The sequence below is a fragment of the Carcharhinus amblyrhynchos genome, unplaced genomic scaffold (genome assembly GCF_965287045.1).
Source record: "Carcharhinus amblyrhynchos unplaced genomic scaffold, sCarAmb.v2.hapA scaffold_38, whole genome shotgun sequence".
Lineage (NCBI taxonomy): Eukaryota > Metazoa > Chordata > Chondrichthyes > Carcharhiniformes > Carcharhinidae > Carcharhinus > Carcharhinus amblyrhynchos.
The window spans coordinates 1,532,451-1,556,359 of record NW_027649779.1 but is presented as its reverse complement, the minus strand read 5'-3'; the positions used below and the strand labels follow the sequence as shown (position 1 = coordinate 1,556,359).

Genomic DNA, 23,909 nt, shown 5'->3' with positions numbered 1-23,909 from the left:
CCTGGAGGGCCAGGCGGCAGTCCCTGCCTTAGAAGCTGCTGATTTCCCTGTCCCTGTCCTCTCTGATTCTGATAGGGTGGCCTGCCACTTCCCTGTCCTTTCTCATTTCTATTCCAGTCAGTCTGATTTTGTGAAGCATAAGGGTGTTGATAATTTAAGCCATAGCCTCCTGGGTTCATGGACAGCAGAAAGGCAGAAATGTTGTAGGTTATGATGGGCTGGCCTCCATCTCCGTTTCTCCCTAGCATCGGTGCAGGTATTTCCTCTGTCTTTTGGTTCACCACCATCGGTGCTATTTTCTTGAGTGTGGGGTCTTCTTTCACTTTCAGCTTTTCCTTACTTTTAATTTCTTCCAGCTGGGCTTGCAGGAGTTTGCGTTGTATCTCCTTCAACTGTTTGTCTGCATTTTTTTCCTCCCTGCGGTGTCTCTCCACTGCATGGGCAACATAGTCCACAAACTCTCAGTAGTTTTTCGAATCCAGGCCCACCACTTCTTCCAGTCTTGCCTTAGCTGAAGTCGGCAGGCCTGCTAGGATTGCGGCTCGGAACAGGGAGTTGGTCAGCGGGTCTGTTAGAATGTCCCTCTCCGTGTCCCTTCTCCACCTTCTTAATTGGTTTTCTATGTACACGGCCGCATTCTCTTCCTCACCCAACGGTTCCCCTCTCAGAGTTTTTATATCCATCCGATTGGGGTACATATCCCTTAGTGCTTGCCAAATGTCGTGGCGGTATGGATCCATTAGTGTTCCATCCACATCTGGGTCATATGCTGTGGTCGGGATGCCAGCACGTCTCATTACTTCAGCCATTTGGTCCATTCCTAACACTTTTGTCAGGAGAGCTTTGATGTCACCCAGCGCCATCCTCTTTCCCATCATTCCAGCCTCCAGCTGTCCAATCCACCTTCCGGCTCCGTCCAAAATATTGGGTAATTCGTTAATTAAATTGGGCAAGTCCTGACCTGACCAAGGAATATATTGCAGTCTGCCACCCTTCAGAATCACCGGGAACGTCCCTTTCTCTCTTTGATCCACTGCTGGATATTTTACAGGTTGGTGTCTTTTCCGCATTGATTTTCTTCGTCCCCTTAACACTGACTGTCTCTCCTCCTCTTCACTACTTTCTTCTGTCCCTTCTTCCATTCTTTCTCTATTCTTTCTCTCTCTGGGTGCTTCCATGTCCATGCTCCCATATTTTCGTCCGTCACCCCCTCTTTGTACTTCCCAGCATTTTTCCTCTGTGTTTCTTTCTGTCTCTTTTTCCTCTTTCCTCCCTCCGACTCTCTTTCCTTCTGTCTTTTCTTGTGGTATCTCACTTTCACATTCGTGGAGATCCTCTCCCATTTTCTGCTCGCATTCTTTTCTGGCCCCAGTCCCTTCTCTTTCGTGCCTCTTGTCTCCTTCTCCTTCTATTACCTTTTTTGCCCATTCAAAAAGATCTACCGCGTTTACTTCTGCCTCTAACTGCCTCCTCCTTTGAATTAACCCATCCAGGTTTTCTTCCATCCTCTTAGACTCTTCCTCAATACCTTGTCTCCTTTCTTCCTCCTTCTGTGCCCACTGTTCCTTTGTCATTTGCTTCACGTCAAACTCTCCCTCAAAATTCATTGTACCTGATATAACTGGGTACAGTCCTACGGGATTTGACCCTTCCAGGTATGGGAGTGGGGCTACGTTTGGGTCCTCCAGTTCCTTCTTCTCCTGAGTCTGGACTGGCATTAGCATCCTACCCCTCCCCCATGCCCTTCTTCTCTCTCTCCCTTCTTCTTCGAACAACGCTAATATCTCTAACTCCTTTTCTCGCTTCTCCCTTCTTTTGCTCAATCTATCCTTGATTTTATAGTTCTTTATCATTCCCTTCTGATCCTCACACCTCTCTATGCACCAGGTGCCTTCCTCCGGCCACTGTGTATTTGTCTTACTTGTTCTTTTAGCCCACTTCTTAGAGATGTGTTCTATATCTCCTCTAAGGGCTGGGAACTTATCCCCTAACATCTCCACTGGTGTTTTAGCTTTGTTTGCCATTATTCGTCTTTTCAGATTGGTATCGCAATTTTTATCACTTAATTTGTCAGAGTTTGGTATCACAGTGACTACCACCCGATGTATTGCCTTTCCGTGGTCAGTCCCCTGTTCACTTTTCCCCTGTGATTCCCCTGCCAGTATTTGTAAGTCTAACCGGGGTTCCGATATCCACTTCCCCGTAGCCCCCTGTCCTGGCACTATCTTTCTTTACTCCGGCGATCTCTCAGACAGATTCTTTCTTACTCTCATCTGAACATCACATCCCAGGCATCCTTTTCTAGCCTTTACACTCACTTCAAACTTCTGAGCTTCGCATAGGGGGCTACCCCTCTTAACAACTGGTCTAAGGCTGGGTGTAAAGACAGACACCTCCTTATTTGCACGTGCTCAGCTCAGACCTCTCTCACACTCTCACACTCTTTCATCACAGATGAGCACCTACTGTACTTTGATTCACTCCCTTAAATTCGGTAATCTATTCCGGAGCTCCGGTTGTGGCCATTCAACCGGACCCATAAACAGATCCCAGGTTTCAGCACCAATTCTTGTAGGTAAAGATACCTCTGAGACTAATTGTGAGTCAAAGTACAGCAGTTTAATTAACTAAAGTCTGATTCAGAAAATCCAAAATAAGATTTATTTTTATCACCTTTAAATATCCTCACTAAATCAAGACCCTTGCACCTTCTTACAATTCTGGTACAATAAAACAAAACATCACTTGGAACACAGATGCACGAAGAAATACTGAAAGCATTCTAATGTGCAATCTACATGTTTAATTATTTCTACAGCTCTGCCTTTGTAACCAACACAGGCAAGTACAAAATCAAATCTACTGTGTGCCTAAATGGTTAACTCTCCTTACAACTTTAAGATGCAATGTAATGCCACCTTTCCCACTTGGCAGAATTCAAATCTCTGTCCGATCCCTGCATAATTTAGTAAACTTAAAGCAACTCACTTTGATTGGCTATACCTATTACATCACCTGAGGGTCTCAATTACACAGTTCCACCCTCTCTCTCTCTCTCTCTCTCTCTGTACCATACAGAGTCAGCCTGCTTGTCTCTTTTTTAACCCTTTACTGGTGGGAGCTCACTGGCCTCTAATAAATTTGATGGGTGTCTCATGTCGTGACAAATCCCCTTCTCTCTCAAACAGTCATATAGTCATGCACAATTCCAAATACATAACTGCTATTAGCGTTCACCCCGCACCTCAGTAAAAGCCTATGTCAGGGTTCCCAGTTCCACTGACATACTTCTCTCTACTCTTTCTGCTCCCTCATCACATAACCTCCCCTTAGTTTTAACTACCGTATTAGGTAAGAGAGCAATCTCTCACAGATCTCTCTCCCTCTCGGGTGACGTCTTTTCCCCGAGGTCCTGGGTAGGTTCGGACTGGCAGGCCTTCCTACACTTACTCTCCTTGGGCAAGTCGTAACCTGGAATCCCGCTCCAAACCGCTTGACTTAACCTAGTTGCATCGATTAGCGTTCGGTTCTTTTTTCGTCGCACTTTTTACCCATTCACAGACAACACAGTATTCGCAGCGCGCTTTGCATGCAAAACTCTACCCTTCAGATCAGACTCAGTCTCTCAAAATGTTTTTCCCAATTTAGTTTTACCTATGCAGGATGTTCTTTGGGTTGGGGAGATCCAGGACCAGCAGAGAGCCGGGTGCGCCGGGCCTCGAGATCCCTTTTTCCGACAACAAGGATTTACATGCAATATAAGTCTGCTCACCTTGCTGTCAGAATGCCGGCTTTGGGATGTCCAGCCCCAGTCGGACCACTGTCTCTGCTACTCCTTCCAGATGCTATTTTCTGGGCGATTTCCCACAACACCCTGCTCGCAGCGCCAATTTTGTCGTGGTTCCCCAAGACGACAACTTATTTAACCCGATTAAAACAGAGAGTCTGAGTTGTAATCTTCCAAGCAATAGACTTTATTTCCAGTACAAGAGAAATAAAGCCGGGAGGTCCGGAACACTCCACAGAGCCCTCGGCTTACAGTCTTTTTATGCACATTTCAGCTCCATATCTCAAGATTCTTATCTCGCTTTTACAATGCGACCTCGTTTAGCCACCATTGTTTCTGTACTGACCCCTTATTTACCTTGCATGAGATTGGTCACCCATTGTTACATCTCTTTTCCTCTCGAAACCATGGTAGTTACATCCTTTGCCCTTATCTTTACGACTCTGCTTGTACAACAATAGTGGTTTAGCTGACTTAGGCCGAATGTGAAGAAAAACATGCTCACTTTATTCTTGCTTGTTACGATCATATATTAAGCTGGACAGCTGTATAGTACCCATTGTCTCCCCAAGTGACTGCTGTTTACTTTCATTAATGGATAACTACTATACTACTTCATCGGGTTGCATGCACTGATTTCAGCAGCTATACTTGATTATGTGAAGTAACCTACTAGTCCCATCCTAAATCTATTTCAGGAAGACACTCTAATACTATCCGTGATTCCATATTTCATACCCAGTTTAGGTACAATTATTCAGTACAAATTCTCTAAGTACTAACATGCTTACATATTGAGTACAAATTTCCTTACAGTCACTGGGTGGCAGAGTGGCTCTTTCACTGAAGGGTCTTGAGTTCAACCACATCCCACACATGACTGGGAAAAATCCCTGCCTGGGAAAGAGGGGAAACCGTATTATATGGAAAATGGGGCGGAATTAATCCAAGCCAGAGTCGGTTAAAATTTCAATCAATATTTATTTAAAAATTTCAGAGAATATTTTACAGCGACATTTTTTTAAGTTAGAAAAGTGAACATAACGATCGAGCTTCACATTGAGAACTGAACACGTGCACAGGGAATCCATCAATATTTGTGCATCTGGTACATACACCAGAAAGAGAAAACAGGATCTTAATAGAAAGAGGAATTATCAGATGCGAATGAGGAATGAGAAAAGTTTCTTAATTTTACATGGTATTAAAACTATTAAGCACACATTATGACAAAAATACCCTTTACATTTCACACTGAAAACTGAAATAATGTCTATCATTACCTCAGTTACAGATTCAGAATGACATCCTGAGATTTTTTTTTACTGATAGAGTCAATGAGAGCAGATATTGTACCGGTGTCATCCAGAGATTTTGATAATCACCTGTGGTAAATGTACTGCGTTCAAAATTCAACTCATTACTTGATCTGTAAAAGAAAGATACAATATTGGAGCAGATGTTTACGATGCGGGACATTAATATTGGAGTTTTTAATCAGTGAAACATTGAGAGATTTTCAAATCCATTCTGCCAGTTTGAAATGTGAGTGAATTGTATCATCTCACCTTCACCAGAGTGACGGCAGTGCTGTAGCACATGCTCAGGAAGAACAGGACAATGAATGTGGAAGCGGTTGTCCAGATGTTGCTGTTATTATCCTCACTGCCTTCAATCCAGATGTGATCGGTGAAGTCTAGGGGATGGAGACCAGGAAATGAAATTAGATTACTTTATTGATCCAGGGGATCTTATTGTTATTTTTCTTCCCCTGTTCTCCTTCATATCATCTGTATAATTTTTAGTGTATATCTACGATTAAGTTCAGGACACTCAGTAGCCGATCTCCGTAATTATTTTCACAGCTGATTCTTCTTTACATTCCTTGGACAGTCCATGTCAGAAGGACTGAAGATGTTTTCTTGAATGTCAGTTCATTTTTGAACATTTCATAGCATTGAAGAATGTTATGACTGATGTGAAGGAACGTTCATTGATCAAAACTTCTTTTCACAGATGTTTACTGATCTGTAAACAATGAATGCTGCTGTTTAAGAGCCGGGATGTAATTTCCGATCTTTTCTCATTGATGGTGGACATGCTTAGTAGATCATGAGCTTAAATTCAGTTTCTCAACGTGTTTATCGATGCAATTTGCGTTTGTGTGCATATGCATGATCATCTCGTGGTCTGCATTAACCTTTGGTCCTGCGTTAATGTGTGTGCTTGAGGGTTAATGAACGTGTTCATTTGCTTTTGCTCGTTGATTTGTGTTGTTGTGTGTCTGCGTCTGTGTATATTTTATTCGGCTGACATTGTGGATGAATGCCTCTTATTGTGTGAAGTCGATACATGTTTACTCATGTCACTCACAATGTGTGCATGTGCTCATGCCTATTTTAATATGTTAATTTCTGTCACACGAGGATGGTTTCCTTCCCATTCTGTGTGAGTCTGTTCCTCCATCTTTTTTTGTGTGTGCGAGTCTGTTAACATGTTATTGTCTGTATATCCGTGTTGATAGTTCTTCATAACGATGTTTGTGCTTCCGTGTGCAGCAATGTGTGCTATGGTGTTCTGTTCTATTTGAGCATAGTAATATGTTGCATGTAAAAGTTTGACTGTCTGGCCATCTATGTGCAGTCTGTTAATGTGTTTATGTGTATTTTCCATGTTTGAGTGTTAATGTATAGAACATTACATGTCTCTGTATCTATATTCCTGTCAGTGTGAAAATCTGATAACATGTATTAATCTGAGTGTACGTAAGTGCTTGTGTATGTATGTGCATCTGCATGCAAGTGCTTCTGTCTATAATGGGAATATACATGTATCTGTTTGAGCTTGGACCTGTGCACCTATTTGCATATGTTTATGCGTGTGTTGTACTTGTGTGTTTGCATGCCTGTGTGTGTGTGTGTGTGTGTGCGCGCGTCTGTGTCTGTGTGCCTGTGAGTGTGTGTGTGTGTGTTTGTACATATTTGATTATTTGTGTTCACGTTGTTTTTCTGCCTGTTTGTACAAGTGCATGTCAATGAGTGCATGTGCGTGTGTATGTGTGTGTGTGTATGTGTGTGGGTCTGTGTGTGTTTGTGTAACTGTGTGTGTGTTTGTGTGTGTGTAAATGTGTGTGCGTGGGTGTGCTTGTGTCTGGGTGTGTAAGTGTGTATGTGTGTGGGTGTGTGTATATGTGTGTGTAAGTGTGGGTGCGTATGTGTGTGTGGGTGTGGGTGTGTCTGGGTGTGTAAGTGTGTGTGCGTGTGGTGAGAGACAGAATGAATGTATGTGTCCCTCTATCCATGTGTGCATGGAAGTATTTGTGTCTGTGCATATTTGTGTATGTGTATTTTTCTTCGCGCATGTGTTGCCCATGAGTGTATTTGCGTGAACGTGCGTGTTTGTGTCTGTTTGTGCATATCTTGCATGTACTTATGGTGTATGAATACATATTTGTATGCATGCATGTTTCTCTGTGTTTTTGTGTATGCATTTATGTGTGTTGTGCATTTGCGTGTTTTGTGTTTGTATTTGAATGTGCTTGTCCGTTTTTCAGTATATGTGTGTGTGTGTGTGTGTGTGTGTGTGTGTGTGATGGGGGGTGGGGGGGATCTGCATGCGATTGGGTGTATTTACTTGTGTCTTTCTGTATTTGTGTGCACATGTGTGAGTTTGTGTATTTGTGCGTGTATTTGTGCATTTGTGTCGATGTGTGTGTGTGTGTGTGTGTGTGCTTATAATTATGACACTCCTGCGCAGTATTGTCAGTCTGTGTACTTTTTAACTGTTGCTCCAAGTTTTACTGCAATCATTAACTGAACATGATCCAAACAATACGAATAATGGACTATATCGTCAGTGTTTGCTGCATGAATTTATTTTATGTCAGTGCCACGGTGACATCAGGAGCGCGAATGAAATAAATCATTTATGGATCTCAGAAACCCAGGGACAGACAAGTGAAAATCAGTGAGGAGTCTATTATTTGTTTAAATTTGTATCATGGGAAATCTGTGCCAAAACATGACTAACAGGAACAAGAGTATTGAATCATGTTTAAATCATGTTGCACAAGTACATATATATTACAATGATTGAGATAATGGTATTTCAGCACCTGGAGCAAGTAAACCGGGAGCTAATTTGTGCTGTTGGGTCCTTATAGTAGATAGCCGTTCACTTTCAAACGCAGAGGTAGGAGAGTGAACTCAGAGTTTCCCTCTCTCTACCGGGTGAAGCAATGTCCCTGATGGTTCTAACCACTGAGGAAGTGGAGGTACAATGGATTAAACGTTCCTCCTCTTTTCATTGAGGAAGTAGTGGTACCTGGGTTAGCTACTGCTTCTGCCCTCTCTTCTTGGGTGAGTAGGAATCCGGTATGTTAGCAATTTCACCCTCCCTCTCTCTGATGGGGAGATTATTACTACATGTTTCTGTGTGACCCTCACTTCAGTTCCCAGTGGGTGCGGTGCAGCAGCTTAACGCTGGTATCCATGGATAAAGACATGGACAATGAGAGAAGCAGGAACTCCCAGATCTAAATGTCGTGCTTGTTTGTCAGAAGTGTTGAAATTGTTGGATTTTTCCTCAACGAGAGGAAAGTCAGTAAAGAGATTTTGCAGAATCCTGTGATGAATGGGCTCTACCCTCTCTCGAACCCAGGGTCTATCTGAGCAGGGTGAACTGGTTCAACAAGACTTGGGCCCGAAACTGGAAACATCTGAGTCAAACCAAAGATATATAATGGAAGTAAAACTGAAAAACAATCAATTAAGCAATTGGGTATTTCATTTATCGTTAGGGGAAAATATTTTATTATTTTTGTTGAAGTTTTTAATGGAAACAATTGATTCTCAATCACATGGCTTAACGATTTTCTTCAGTGCAAGGGAAATGTCCATAAAACTGAGTTTACCGCTGGATTTGTCAACTGTCCTGTTGGTGAACTTCAAGGGGATGGCTTCATGTCCCACCACACAGGAGTAAGAAGCGCCGCTGGACCATTCCTCTTTTTCAACGGATAACAGGCTGTACATGAAGAAGGAGCTATTGCCGTTCTCCGCCACCACCTCGGTGTTCCTGTAGTTCCCGGGATTCACCGGCTTGTGGTTGATGGTCCACTTGACGAAGATCTCTCGGGGGGAGAAACCTCTCACTAAGCAGCTGAGGGAGACGAAACTCTGAGCGGAGACTTCTTCTGCCGAGAGCAGGAGGACAGAGACGACCGGTTCCCGTGGATTTGGATCTGCAGAAAATGTACAATAAATATCAATAAACTGGAGAATTCTGGAGACAATGAAGCGGCTGGTTAGATATCAGGAAAATATGCTGCAATTTCGATTGTAAAATTTTCCATTTTTGATTTGCAGCTTGGAGGAGAGGTGAACACAATTGTTTTCTCAAATAACTCAGGGGGGCGGACTGGGGAGTTTCAGAAAGTTTACAGCACAGAATCAGGCTGTTCGGCCCAACTGATTTACTTTTTGTTTTAGTTTTCTGTGTTTTATGTTCCAGATCAGTCTCGTCCCTCCTTATTTGATCTAAACCCAATAGCATCGCCTTCAGTTGACTTTTCATTCCTCGACACATCAAATTTCCCCGTAACAATATCTATAGGCCCAGAGTCTTTAGTTAATCGAGTTTCTACTCAGGGGAGACCATTATTGCATTGACTGCTAAATATTGACCATTACTCGACACAGTAACACATTTATTCTTTCAATCTCTCAGCTCACCTGTTTCCTTGTGGATAGATGTTCTTAGAGGAGTCGGCAGATCCTGATGGCTCACCACGCACTCAAATACAGCCGCACTCAGCCAGGCTTGTGTGGAGATGCTTAATTTGCTGATCACGCTGTCAGGATCCGCTCCTGGGTTTTCGGCAATCTCTGATTTCAAATGCTTCCTGTCTCGGATCCAGGACACGTTAACTCCATAAGGAGCATGAGAAATAATGCAGGTTAAGGTCACGGTCGCCACCAGTAAGACTTGCTCTATTGGTGGTGGCTGTATCGTCACTGTAGGAACATGGCACTGGGAAGGATCTGAGAATGAAAAATGAAAATCAACTCAAGCTCACCCGTCAGAAACAAGACACTAGTCCTCAGCCTGAAGAAGGCGAAGTCACCTCCAATCTCTAACTATCGCCTTTCCGCTTCAATGGGCGATGAAAAACTAACTTGTTCTATGAACTTATTCCCTTTATTAAAGTATTGTTGCAGCGGTACCATTTTCATGACTCAACATTGCAGGATTCCCAAACAAATACACCATCCTGAACTCAGGGGGAAAAAAGAGTACTGACCATTGGTTTATAAATAGGATGGATGCACTTTCCAATATTTTACCCCTATGCTGTGACCTGTGAAACAATCCGAACCTTCTGTCTCTCCAAATCTTACCAGCTGTCTCAGGAAAAAGCTGACAGCAAGGACACCTCACTCACTATATTACTTCAAACCGAAAGGTGGCACTCTTTTAAGGGGAGGAAGTGGCATATGCTGTTGTCAATGGACTTGTAACCTAGAGTAAGACTCTGGGGATACAGATTCGAATATCATCACTGCAAGTTTGGAACTTGTGTTCTATAATTAAATGTTCGAATGGACATCATGAAGCCATTGTTGTAAAACCCCTCCTAGTTCACAAATGCTCCTTAGTAAAGTAAACCTTTATGTGGCCTGGCAAGCTTGTGCCTGCAGGTACACAACAACGTGGTTGACACTTAAGTGCACTCAGGTTTGGGAAATAAATGCAAATCTCACGAAGGAATAACAAAAAAATTGTTTTTTCTGATGAAATTGTGAACGAGGCACTGTCCTAATGCAGCAAACTACATGACAATAATTTAGTTGTTCTATGTTTTTAACCAAAATTAACAGATCCTTAATTCCAATTAACATCGGAATGATATATTTTATCCTCTGTTTGAGTCTCTTACCCTGAGATGCGCTGATGTTCTGACTCTGAGTGTTTCCTTGGTGAGTGACCTGGCAGGTATAGACCGCTTTGCTGAACCATTCCCCAGCGGAGACTGTCAGCCGACTGCTGGCCGAGAAGTTCCCGTTCACTTCACAGGCGGGAGAGGTGACAATTCCTGAATCCATGGGTTCCCCATTCTTCAGCCACTTCACCGTCAGTGACCCTGGCTGGAAATCGATGATTGAACAGACGATGGTTGCAAATTTCCTGCTTGTGATTTCTTCACTCGAACTCACGGTGAGAATAACAGCTGGGGGGATGTGGCCTTCAACAAACACATGTTTAGACGTTACTTGAAGATTCAATTGACAACAATTAAAATTAGTTATTTTATGTTAGCTCCAGAGCTGCCAATGTGAGAACTGTATCATGGTTTTGTTGAATTGGCAGGAAAATGGCGAATGGAATTCAACCGTCAGAAGTGTCACTCAATGCATTTGGGGAGGGCAAACAAAGCAAGGGAATGATCAACAAAATGGAAGGTTGAGAGAGATTGAGGAAATGCAAGACCTTGGAGTGTATGTCCACAGGTCTTTGTAGATAGTAAGGCCCCTGGAAAAGTTGATCAAGAAAGCATTTCACATTAGTTCCTCTATTATATGATGTATTGGATACAAAAACTGTGATGCAATGATGGAGCTGCATAAAACACTAGTTAGATCACGTTTGAAGTTTGCATACTGTTCTGGTCACCATGTAATGACTCTGGAGAGAGATGAGATTGCCAAGAATGTTGCCTGGACCTGAAAATTGCAGGTATGAGGCGAGGTAGATGTTGTTCTCCTTAGAAAAAGAGGAGGCTGAGGCGTGACGTAATTGTGGTTCACAAAATTATAGTGGACGTCGGTAGAAATAATTCATTCCCCATGAGGAGGGCTCAGTTACCAGGGAACATTTTCATTTCAAAGATATCTGGATCTGCATCTCAAGTGCTCCAACCTGCAAGGCTACGAAGCAAGGACTAGAAAGTGGGCTTAAAATGCATGGCTAGTTTATGTGTTCTCGCTTCTGGCCACACACACATGATGGGCTAAATGGTCTTTTTCTGCACCGTAACATTTCAATGGTTCTCTAATTTTGAACGACTTTTCAGTCGGTAGACACTTACTTGGATTTTGCACAATTTATATTTTTTCAGAGTGCTATAAATCAGTTATAACTAAGATCTTATACGGTCCAATCACAGCGCCCCTTACTTACCCAGGTTTCACAACACTTACATGGCATTTCAACGCTCTTGACTGAGCCACTGTGTCGAACCTCACAGTCAATTTTGGGGCATTCTTCCCCTGACTCGGTGATCGTTAACTGGCTGCTCAGGGTGGAGGTTCCCTTGGTGTTTCTCACTGAAGGATAAGTCTTAAACCCAGTGGTGATCTGCTGCCCATTTTTCTTCCAGGTCAGTTTGGCGACATCTGGAAGGTAATCCATCGCCAAACATCCATAGGTGACGGCGCCGTCGGAGTTGTGTTGCTGACAGGAGGAGACCAGGCTGTAGAGAGTGGGCGGAGACGGTGTTGCTGGGAAAGAATAGCCAATTGAACAAGTTAGACTCTTATTTATGTTTATTAAGTCATCAAACATGTTGCTACAAGTATGTTTCTGTATTAAATATAGCTCTTGGTGTTAAAGGGATCAAGGGATATTGGAAATAGGTATGATCAGGATATTGATGAGCCATGATCAAAGTCAATGGAGAAGCAGTCTCAAAGGGCCGAATAGCCTTATCCTGCATCTAATTTCTATGTTTCTATCTCGAACATTGACTGGAATTATGAATTTATCCTAATATCTCCGGATTAAAACCTACATCCACCTTTGAGATTGTGTTACTTCTATCGTTTGGGAATTGTCACCTCTGTAGAAACTCATATCCCTGTCTCCACCTCTATCAGACTGGGAAAAAAACACATTCAGGTTTCCTCAAAATTACATGTCATTCATTGGATTAACTGAGAAGAGCAAATATTTTCTCCATTATTGCTGCCGCTATTTATTTCTCAAACAACAACATTTTGTGATGAAGAATTCTCTCTTCATTCATATCATCCACTCACCTGATGAGGGAACTCCAAAAGCTTGCGATTCCAAATAAACCTGTTGGACTTTAACCTGGTGTTGTGAGAATCCTTACTGTGCCCACACCAACTTCACTCCGGGATCTCCACACTAGTTTTGGAAATTGCCTGTGTTCAAACTGATTGATGCCCCTTCCTCTCTCCAACTCACTGCCTCTCTCTCCACAAAACGAAGATTAGTGACTTTGCTTCAAAAATACCTTCGGAATGAACACTTACTGAATGATCAGGAAACTCTAAATGTGATTATAAATTCAAATAAATGCATCATTGACTCATTGAAGGATCACACATTAATAGCAAGAGTTGGCTGTTCGGGCGCTGAAATCTCCTCCATCATTCACTGAGATTACACATGTGCTGATTGTGGTGCTAGCTCTATTCTGTCCCTCCTCATTCATGATGTGGACTGGGGTAAACACTGTAAGAAGTCTGACAACACCAGGTTTATGTCCAACTGATTTATTTGATAGTAAATTCATAAGCTTTCGAGGTTTACCTCTTCGTCAGGTGAATGAAGAGTTCTGGCCTCAGACAGAGCATATCATTCAGCCCGTCGATCACCCACTCTCTGCCTATTTTCCCCGGCTCTTTGCCCTTTCCCCTGGCTCTCTGACATTCCACCTGTCCATATCTCTGGACAGGGCTCTTTTCCCCTTTCATCCTGCTCTCTGTATTTCCACCTGGCTCTTTACACTTCCCTCCAGTTGTATGCCCTCTCGCCTGGCTCTTTGCGCTTTCCTTCAGCCCCTTACACTTTCCCGCAGCTCTCTACCCTCAGTCCCTGCTCCCTACCCTTCTTCTCCTTTCCCACATCTCTCGGCCCTTTCCTCCAGACTCTTTTGCCATTTTCCCTGGGCTCTCTGCCCTTTCCCGCGTCTGCCTGCCCTCTCCCTCGGCTCTCTGCCCTTTCTCCTGCCTCCCTGCCCTTTCTTCTAGCTCTCCCCCATTTCCCTGGTCTCTCTGTCCTTTCTCCCGTCTCTCTGTCCTTTCTCTTAGCTGACTCCCCTTTCACTGGTCTCTCTGCCCTTTCCCCTTGCTCCCTCCTCTTTCTCCTCTCTCTCTGCCCTTTTTCCCCGGCTCTCTGCCCTTTCCTCCGGCCATCTGCCCCTTCCCCCGGCCCTCTGCCCTTTCCCCCACCTCCCTGTTTTCACTTGACTCTGCCATTGTCCCTGGCCCCGAGCCCCCACCGATTCCCTCCAGCTCTCTGCACTCCCAGGGCAGCTCCCAATTTTAAACATCAAACTGCCGCTTGAGGTCATTCTCTTTCTCGTTGCAGACCTCCTTACACAGATTCAGTGAGTGTGAGTGAGAGAATGTGAGTGTGTGAGGGTGAGCGATTGAATGAGTGAGAATGAGAATGAGTGGAGCAGTTGGAATGGTGAGTCAGTGAAGAGAGCTTGTAGGTAAGAGGGAATTTTACGTAACTTTTTTTCGGAGGTTTGTTTTCTGAGCCGGGAGTGTAAAACGGAAGTCGGCCCCAGTGAGAACTGGGATTTTTGTTTCACTTTTAAAAGAGCCCTAGAGCGTCCAACCTCATTATTTCGAGAGGAGCAGTTGGAGTTGGGGGGGGGTGGGGAGTGCGTCGGCGCGTGAGTGAATGCGGGTGGGTGAGTGAGTGAGTGAGTGAGGGAGGGTGGGTGAGTGACTGAGTGAGTGGGGGGGTGGGTGAAAGAGTGAATGAGTGGAGGTGGTTGGGTGAGTTGGTGAGTGAGTGGGGGTGGGTGAGAGAGTGAGTGGGGGGTGGGTGAGTGATTGAGTGAGTGGAGGTGGGTGGGTGAGTGAGTGAGTGGGGGTGGGTGAGTGAGTGAGTGGGGGTGGGTGGGTGAGTGAGTGAGTGAGTGAGTGGGGGTGGGTGAGTGAGTGAGTGGGGGTGGGTGGGTGAGTGAGTGAGTGGGGGTGGGTGGGTGGGTGAGTGAGTGAGTGGGGGTGGGTGAGTGAGTGAGTGGGGGTGGGTGGGTGAGTGAGTGAGTGGGGGTGGGTGGGTGGGTGGTTGGGGAGTGAGTGTCAGTGTGCCACCTCCTCCTCTCCCTCTCCATCGATCTTTTCCCGATTCTCTCCATTGATCAGCTTTCAGTAACAGGGCTGTGTAAAGTCAGGAATCAGTGTAGATCACCGGGCAGCTGCTTTAATGTCGGGGCCTTTCTTTCAGAAACACGGATCAGTGAACAAATAGACAGACTGAGGGAGCTGGAAGGGAAGCTTCCAGCAAAACTAGGGTCACACAGGAATCAAACACCAGGTTTACACCAGTACTGGGGAGCCAGGCGGACTTAGTCTCAGCCAGATCCCATCTTATTGATTGTGTCTTTGTGTCCGGTGTAACACATGGAAATCCCTACTTCTGACCTCATGTTGAATGGAATGTGTCATTGATGAAGCAATAGAAGATTGTTGGTCCCAGAACAGTCCCCTGCCGAACTCCTGCAGTGATACCTCAACTTAGATGTTTGACCTTCAACAACCATCACCATCTTGCTTTGTGCTAAATATGACTCCAGAAAAGAATTTCCCGCCGAAAGTTTTACTCGAGCTCCTCGATCAGACACTCATTCAAATTCAAATGGCGGGGGGTGGGGGAGGGTGTGTATGGGCGCGTTGGCACCGTGGCACAGTGATTAGCGCTGCTGCCTAACCGATATGGGTTACTGTGTGTGGAGTTAGCAAGTTCACCCCGTGTCGGCTTGGGTTTCCTTTGGGCGTCCTTTTTCTACCCATTGTCCAAAGATGTGAGGGTTCAGTGGATTGGTCGTGCTAAATTGCCCCTTAGTTTCAGAGGGACTAGTCAGTGTAAATACATGTGGCTATGGGGATAGGGCTTTGGGGGGATTGCTGTTGGGGCAGACTCGATGGGCTGAATGGCCTCCTTCTGCACTGTCGGATCCTATGCTTCTATTCTATGATGTTAAGGACAGTTAGTATGACGTATGTGAGATGGAAGGTTTGTGAGAGGGTGTTTGGGTGTGTTGCGAGAGAGAGAGTAAGGGTGAATGTGTTTGTGATGGTGCCTGTGTGTGATAGTCTCTGTTTGCACATGTGCGAGACAGTGGGCTGCATTTGCAAGAGGGGACAGTGTTTCCCAATTGTGAAGCAAAATAATCTGTTCGTAAATGAGTGAAAGTGCGTGTGAAAGATGTGTGCAATGTGTATGCGTGACAGAAGAAAAGTGTTTGTGTCTGTGCTGTGTGTGTGTGTGGAGGGGCGGGGTAGAGTGTGTGTCAGCGAGAAAAAGTGTGAAAAATAGAGAGTAGATGTGTGTGTGTGTGTGTGTGTGTGTGAAATAATTGTTGAGAGAACATGTTTCTGTGTTAAGTGGAGTGTTTAAGAGAGGTACGTTGTGCGTTTGTGTGTCAGAGAAAGAGAGACTGTGGGCATGTGTGGGGGAATGTTTGTGCGAGACTGTGCTTATGTGAGAGACTGTGTCTGTGTGTAAGCTAGAGTGTGTGCATGGGTCTATGTTTGTGAGAGAGTGTTTTTGAGAGAGCTGGTGTGAGAGAGCAAGAATGTACATGTGCGAGATACTGTGTGCAAGAGAGACAGAAATATATGTGTGTGTGAGAGAGAGATGCGTGTACAAGAGGAATTGTGAGAGAGTGTTAGTGAATAAATATGAGACAGCTTGAGCATGTGTGACAGAGTGTGGGAGAGAGAGTGTGTGAGCGAGACTGCGAGACTGTGCTTATGTGTGTCTATGTGTCTGCGTGTAAGAGAGAATGTGTGTGGGACTGTGTGCGTGTGAGAGTTTTTGTGCATGAGGGTATGAGAGACTGATTGAGAGAGCGGAAGCGTGAATGTATTTGTATTTGAGACAGTGCATGTAGATCGTGAGAGAAAGAGAATGTGTATGAGAGATATCGAATGAGAAAGAAAGTGTGCGCATATATGAGTATATGTGTGAGAGAATATGAGAGTGTGTATGTGTGTATATATGTGTGTGAGAGTGTGTGATTTGTGTAAGTCTGTATCTGCCTGATTCAGTCTGGAAAAGCACCCTCACTCCATACATACTCACCCACTCACACAGTAAGTGGGAGTGACAAGTGAGCACAATATGGACTGCGGGACAAGGGTTGGAAAAACATTTAAATCTTTCACAAGTCAGTCACAATTAAATAATTTCCTCTTTCCTCAATGAGTGAAACTTGTAAAATCTCACCAAATTTGACACAATCCAGGGCAAAGCCACCCACAAGATTACCCGGCCCCTCATTCACCCTATTCACTCTCTCCATCACTAACAAGCAGTGCCAGCACTGTGTGTATTGTATACAACATGCACTGCAGCAACTCACCAAGGCTCCGTAGAATAGTGTCCAAACCCGCTGCCTTTACATCTTAACAGGACAAGGGCATCAGTCACATATGAACGCTATCACCTGCAAGTTCCCCTCCAAAACACACACCATCCTGACATGAAACAACATCTCAGTTCATTCATAATCGCTGGGTCAAAATCCTGGAACTCCCAGCCTAACAGCACGGCAGGTGCCTGCAGCATATGGACTGCAGTTGTTCAGGATGCTTCATATCAACACTTTGTGAAGGAACAGTTAGGGGAGATTAAATATTCTGGCCAAGCAAATGACTTGAAAATGCCTTTAGAAGATTAAAAATAAGATGCAAATGAATTTGGCCCTTCAACGGTCATACTAAACAGTCCAGGGACTGCTGTAGCACGGAGCACAATATAGTAAATCTCACTTTGCATTTGCTCATCGAACATTCCCAAGGCGAGTCCATCACTGCTTAAAAATCAACCAATTCTCTCTCCACAGTCTGACGTTTCTGCTTCTCTGATGGTCACAATATGTTTCAGGGGATCTTATTTCAGAGACGCCGAGTCAAATATCAAGTCAAACTATCACATTTTTTCAAACAGATACACGTTTCTTGAAGAAATAAATCAAATTTCACTCCAAAATACAGCAAAAGGAACCAGAAGATTTACAACCAGTCAGGCAGATTCCTGGTCCTAACACAGTGACAACAACCACAGAAACAGAACAGACACATTCGGTGCAACAGTCGATTGCCCAGCAGATCCATCTGTTCAATCTTTCAATTTCATTCAAACTGTTAAAGACTAATTTATCAACAGTCAACTTACAAAAACAGAAAGTCAATAGCCCATTATAACTTAAACTGATATTCATTTTAAGTATTTCTCCGTCTGACATCTCAAAAACTATGTAAAAATGTAATTTCGCTGAAAAGGAGCAATCAAAAATAACAGATTCAGGACAGTTCAGTGCCCCTAACAGAGATGCAGTGACACAGTAACTGTTCAATGTTCCTAACAGAGATGCAGTGACACAGTAAGAATTAAACAAACCAAGAAACAGTTACATTGAAAATCATTACCGGATTCGAGTTAATTTCTTAATTAAATGTAATCAAGAAAATAATCAAGGCAAAATACTTTATCAAACTGACCATAGCTGAGTAAATAAATGTGTTGTTTCTGTACTCATTTTTGATATAAATAAATACTGTCTAAAACCAATAATATTTTGCAGGCCAGTGCAATATTCAAGGTCTTTTGCTTTGAATTAATCAGCACCAATGTTATATTTAACATTATTGTCCATTGCTAGGTAGTTTTCCTGTGAGCTGATTTGTACTCTGTAATAAAATGAGTTTTCAATCATTCAAAACGTGCTTCTGCCCCCAACATTGTGAAATAATTTGATAACAATTAAATCTTAGACAATGTAAAACAATAATTACAAATTACAGAATGGAAACATTCAGACATCTGTCATCCATTTACTTAAATCTAATCACATTGTAATGTGTCACTTTGACTACAAATGATTTATCATAACCTATAAACGTGATGAAAAAATGCATACTTCTGAGTTTGCCTAGACTGTAACGGCCTGGCAGTTTGAAATCATTATACTGCTTCCCAGATTTAGTAACTTAGTGCATCTAATAACTTAATTACTGAACACATTGTTTAATTAAAGAAGATCTGAATTAAACAGTGCCACACAAAAAGGACAATTGGTTCAATCCTCTGTAGCACTAAAACATGATGCAGAAATAAATCCAGACGTTTTCTTCATGGCAATATTTAATATGAATTTAACGTAAGGTTCACATGGAATCAATTGTTCTGTCATGTATTCTTCCCATAATTCGAAACTGTGTTCAGCAGTAATGGGAGACATAATATCATGCTATTTATATTTTTTTTTAGTCTAAATTAATCTTGTTGAATTTCAAGCATTAACTTGTCAATCTCTAGCCAGTTTCTGTTGACAATTTACCACAGCTCAAAACACAATTATATGAACTATTACTTGAGTGTCAGCGAATTCCATCTCTCAGAAAACTCTGTTCACTCTGTCAAACTTATTTAAACTGTTCGATTCTAATCGACCAAAGGTCAAACTACAACAACAAAATAATCAATAATAAAATTAATTTAACCTGGTGTTCATTTCAAAACTCCTTTTGCATTTTAACTGTTTCTCCCGGTCAGTCTCAAATCCCCCCCTCCAAAAAAAAACAGGGCAATTCTTTTTTCTCAAAATGAGCGCATCAACATGACAGATAGTGTAATGTCTCTAACCGAGATACAATGTCAGTAACAATCGTAATTCATCATTTATTTTAATATCCAAGAATTAGTTAACACGGATAAAAGCTGTAACATCTAATTATTTTATTTTCTGAACCCTTCTACTTTATCCCGACAAGAATTTTCAAACGCAGTTTTATTTTCATTTAGCCTTAAAGCGTGTAACTGCTCAGTATCACTGAGTTGAAAAAATACAGAAACAATTGAGAAACACCAAACCATTTCACAAATTTTGAGATGAGATTAGTAATTAATTATCTCGGTATCCAATTACAAATTACTTGGAAGGAATAATCTTATTGCGACTGCACAGAAAAAAAAAATAATCGGATACAAAAAATGCCAAAAATACAACGTTTTATTCTGCAAAACTCATATTCAAGTAAATGCGAACGTAATCTGGAATACAACGACTAATGGAAAGTACCTTGTTGAATTGAGCGCTGCTGTGGAAACAGCAAGTTGCCATTAAAATAATTCCTGGAATTATCACAAAAAATATTTGCAGCCTATAAACTTTCCCGGTCATTTAAATTGTGTGTAAAGTGCAGCAGAACTATTAAAGGCGAATAATGAATAATGATATTAATATTGAATGATATTTGGTGAATATGGAATAATATTAACGATCAATAATTGTTTGATTTGTATATATCGTATGATCAAATGTGTTAATGAGAAGTTTGTGATCGCAGTAGCGACTTAGTGTGGAAATGAACTTTGTAAGTCATGATTTATTTTAATTTGTAAACGGTAGTTCAAGATTATAAAAATGTTGTGATATCTTTATTTCATTTTTTTCCCCAAGAACCTGCTTGTTTTCTACTACAAGGACTTTCAAATTCATAGATGCTTTGCATTCATCTAGAAAACGTGTAACCGCTCAGTGCCACCGAGGTTAAACAATGCCGGAATAATGCCGAAAGACCAAATCACTTCGCAAATTTTACACACTTTCATAGTGGTCGAACCACAGAATCTCCTGAAGAAAAATTCTCCAAAGCACATCACTGAGGGAAATAGCCCCTTTCATGAAGAAACAGTTCAATTATTCATTCAACATAATCAAATGCAACATTGCAAGAAAATCTCAATATCGAATCCAGCAAAACAGCTCATCACCAAATGTATGAATTATCAAACAAAACAGAAATCTGGAATAATAGCAATAGCATTGTGAAGAGATAGAATATATCCAAGAATTTAGTATGGAAGCTTTACCACATTTTATTCATATTGGATCAAATTTCAAACATGTTTGAACGTTTGGATGGTAAAAGCTGCAGCAATCACTGAAATTAAACATTGCATGTAACCCAAATAGTGAATGCAATGGCAAAACTGTATTCTGAAAAACAAAACGGCGTAAACTGTGATTTAGCTTCACCTGCAATTATCAATTATGATTTTCAAAAATACCAACGGAATAAAGCCTGCCTGATTTCAGCCAAAAATCATGCGTCAGACAGTTTCAGACGCGAAGGCTGTTTGTATTCAATCACAAAGTATGCAACAGGTCAGTGTCACAGAGTTTTAATAATGCAGAATCGCCAAACCATTTCAAAAAATTTACTGATTCCAAGTCACACAGATCCACAATCACCTCAACAGAAAAAAAAGTGTATTTCACTGAACCCCGCTTAATGCAGAAGCAGCTGAATCATACAAATTCTTTCAACAAAATCAAATGTAATATTCACAGAAAATCACAAATTTAAATCCAGCCAATCCGCTCATCACCAAACGAATCCATAATTAAAATGAACATACACATGTCAGAACTACACCAGCATTGCGAGTAAGCGGAACATGATCGCTCAATTAATACAGAATCTTTAACAAATTTTGTTAATATTGGGTTCGATGTCAAATGCGTATGCAGTAGGTGGTACAACCGGCAGCCACGAGATGTCACCGAATTTATACGTTGCAGGAATGTCGAACTGTTTCACAGACAATAACTTTTAAAGTAACTCAGCCAAACAATGCCCTCAGCAGATAAACACCAAAATAGAACAACCAAGGATCGAATCCCTCAGCATCACCTTTTGCCAATTAACAGTAGAATTTTATAAGCCCACTTTAAGCAGAATCAAATGAAACATTGTTAAGATTTTTAGCACAGAATCCAGCAAACCACATTTCAGCGAACGAATGAATTAATAAAATCGATAAAAAATATAAAACAAGTAAAACAGTTACTAAATAATTGGATGGTTCTCACCTGCAGTCACCGTCACCACGGTCCCTTGTCCCCAGTACTCGAAGAAGTCACACTGTCACATTCCCTTGGCTGGGTCATACAATAACTGGGACTGCAAAACATAGACAGAAAAAAACTACCATTATTTTAAATATTCACAAACCAGAGGAAAAGCAAAGTCAGTTAATGTTCATTGAACTATTATTATATTTGTGAATACCGTTCGCTCTCCATAAATAAACCTGATATTTTGTATTTCACAGAGCATCACATGAACATGTTACTGAAAACACCAAGTGATAACTGAATAGTTATTATAAATTTTCCATTTGATTCTCGCTATTTGTGCAGTGCTGGACATAAATAATGCAGCATTGTAAATAATGTTGGATTGTAAAACAGAGCACTGAACCAGACTCCGTCAATTAGTGCTGAGGGTTTTTTGTATTGGCTATAACTGCTGTGTCACCCCCGCTTATCACAGTGAGTCACAGCATGACAGATACTGCGCCTGACTGCTAACTGTAAAATAGAGAGTTTTAATTTCACTGTTCTCTCAACAATCTCATTATGCCTCTCCTAAGAGCGAATGAGTGAGATATTGTAGCTTGCCTCAGTCATTCTATTTACAAAGGGTATCGGAATGCTTTTGCACCCTCTATGTGGATTTAGCATATCGTTCAACACAATTTTACCGGAAGATTTTTACACCTTTTCACAAACTAATATTACTTCCTCACATTATTTCACTGAAGCCTCATTTACTTTGAAAATCCTGCTGTGGTACTGATCATCAATTTGAGCAATCTCTTTCCATGAGGTTTTTGTATGAGGATGTCGCTGTGCTCAGCATTGTGACCCCATCGAATCACAGTGGCATACAGCCACACAAAAACTGCGCTCACTCTCTGTTCAGTATTGCCGCTCAATGTTCACCTCAAATAGACCACTATTCTTGACGTAATTTACACTTCATGTAACAATTTACAAAACATAATCTAGAATCACCTCCTCCAAGCATCAGAAATATAAAAACAAACATTATATCCAGGTGTGTAATTGCTGAAACAGTGAACAGTAAATATAAGCAAAGTAAAAAGCTCAGCCCATTATGTCTGTGTGTTTTCTTGCTTTAATGTTTCAGTTTCACTAAGTTGGGTTTGTCAGAAGTGGTTTGTGTCTTGGTTCTGATCACTCGTGTCATATTATATTTAAAACAGATACTGACCTTCAGGTTATGATGGAAGTTGTTGGATTCCCTCTCGAGCTGTTCTTGTACGGGTGCATCCCTGGTTTCTCTCGCTGTGATGTTTTGCACAGTAATAGATGGCGGTGTCTTCGATCTTCAACCTCGTCAATTCCAAAGAGAAGATGTTGTTTGAAGTGTCTTTGGACGCAGTAAATCGGTCCTTAATTGATGGGGCGTGGTTTTTTTTGGTTGAGCTATGGTAGCTAACCAGCCACTCCAGCCCCTGTCCGGGAACCTGTCGGATCCAGTTTATGTAAGCGCTGCCAAGATTGAATCCGCTGGTTTCACAGGTCAGTTTCAGGGAGCCTCCGGGACGCCCGGTCTCTGTCTCTGGCTGGGTCAACACAATCTCCGACTGGACACCTGTAAAAATATATTTTTTAAAAAAACAGGATTTATCTTGGTGACATATTGCTGAGTCTGGAACATTCCGGAGACAGACTAACATTGAGACAGTAACAGTGAGAGACTTGGACAATATAAACAAAAAACTCACAAGATAAGAAAGTCAGCAACAAACTGAGAGAAATCGCCGAGCTCATGTTTCTGGTGATTTGGGGGAAATGGTTGTGTCAGGAACTCAGTGAACAAACCAACTCCCGGACTGTTGGATTCCGGTCCCAGTGAGCGGTATTTAAATACCCGGCAGAAGGGGGCGGCTTTCCAGGCGCCGCCTGTTGATTCCCTGCTGGAGGCGGCGCCTGGATCCACGTCCCACCTTCCACACCCCCAACAGAATGGACTCGGAGATTTACAATAGATTAATATTAAAATGGACATTTTATCTGTATCAGGATATTAGTTTGGCTGAATCTGTTCATTGTATTGTCCGCATTATTTCTGATGGTGATATTGCAGTTCATCATCTCTTTATTTAAATAACTAACTCCATTGTAAATATGGTGTTTTTATTACCACGCCCCTAACAAGAAAACAAGTCGAAAAATGATGAAATAACAGTTTCAGAAAATAAAGCGACCGTCAGTCTATTTTGCAACAAATCCGTGTCTCTGTTAGATTACAATAAT

At 42.1% G+C, this 23,909-nt stretch overlaps 1 gene segment (V, D, J or C); it reads right to left on the bottom strand.

Annotated features, from left to right (window-relative positions):
* Window positions 1-8,637: 8,637 nt before the first annotated feature.
* Window positions 8,638-23,423, bottom strand: LOC145362369 (Ig heavy chain C region-like). The segment is given in 8 exon segments: window positions 8,638-9,029; window positions 9,520-9,817; window positions 10,221-10,228; window positions 10,725-11,030; window positions 11,977-12,285; window positions 21,654-21,705; window positions 22,949-23,244; window positions 23,378-23,423. Coding segments are annotated over 8 exon segments (1,707 nt in total).
* Between the last annotated feature and the right edge of the window lie 486 nt (window positions 23,424-23,909).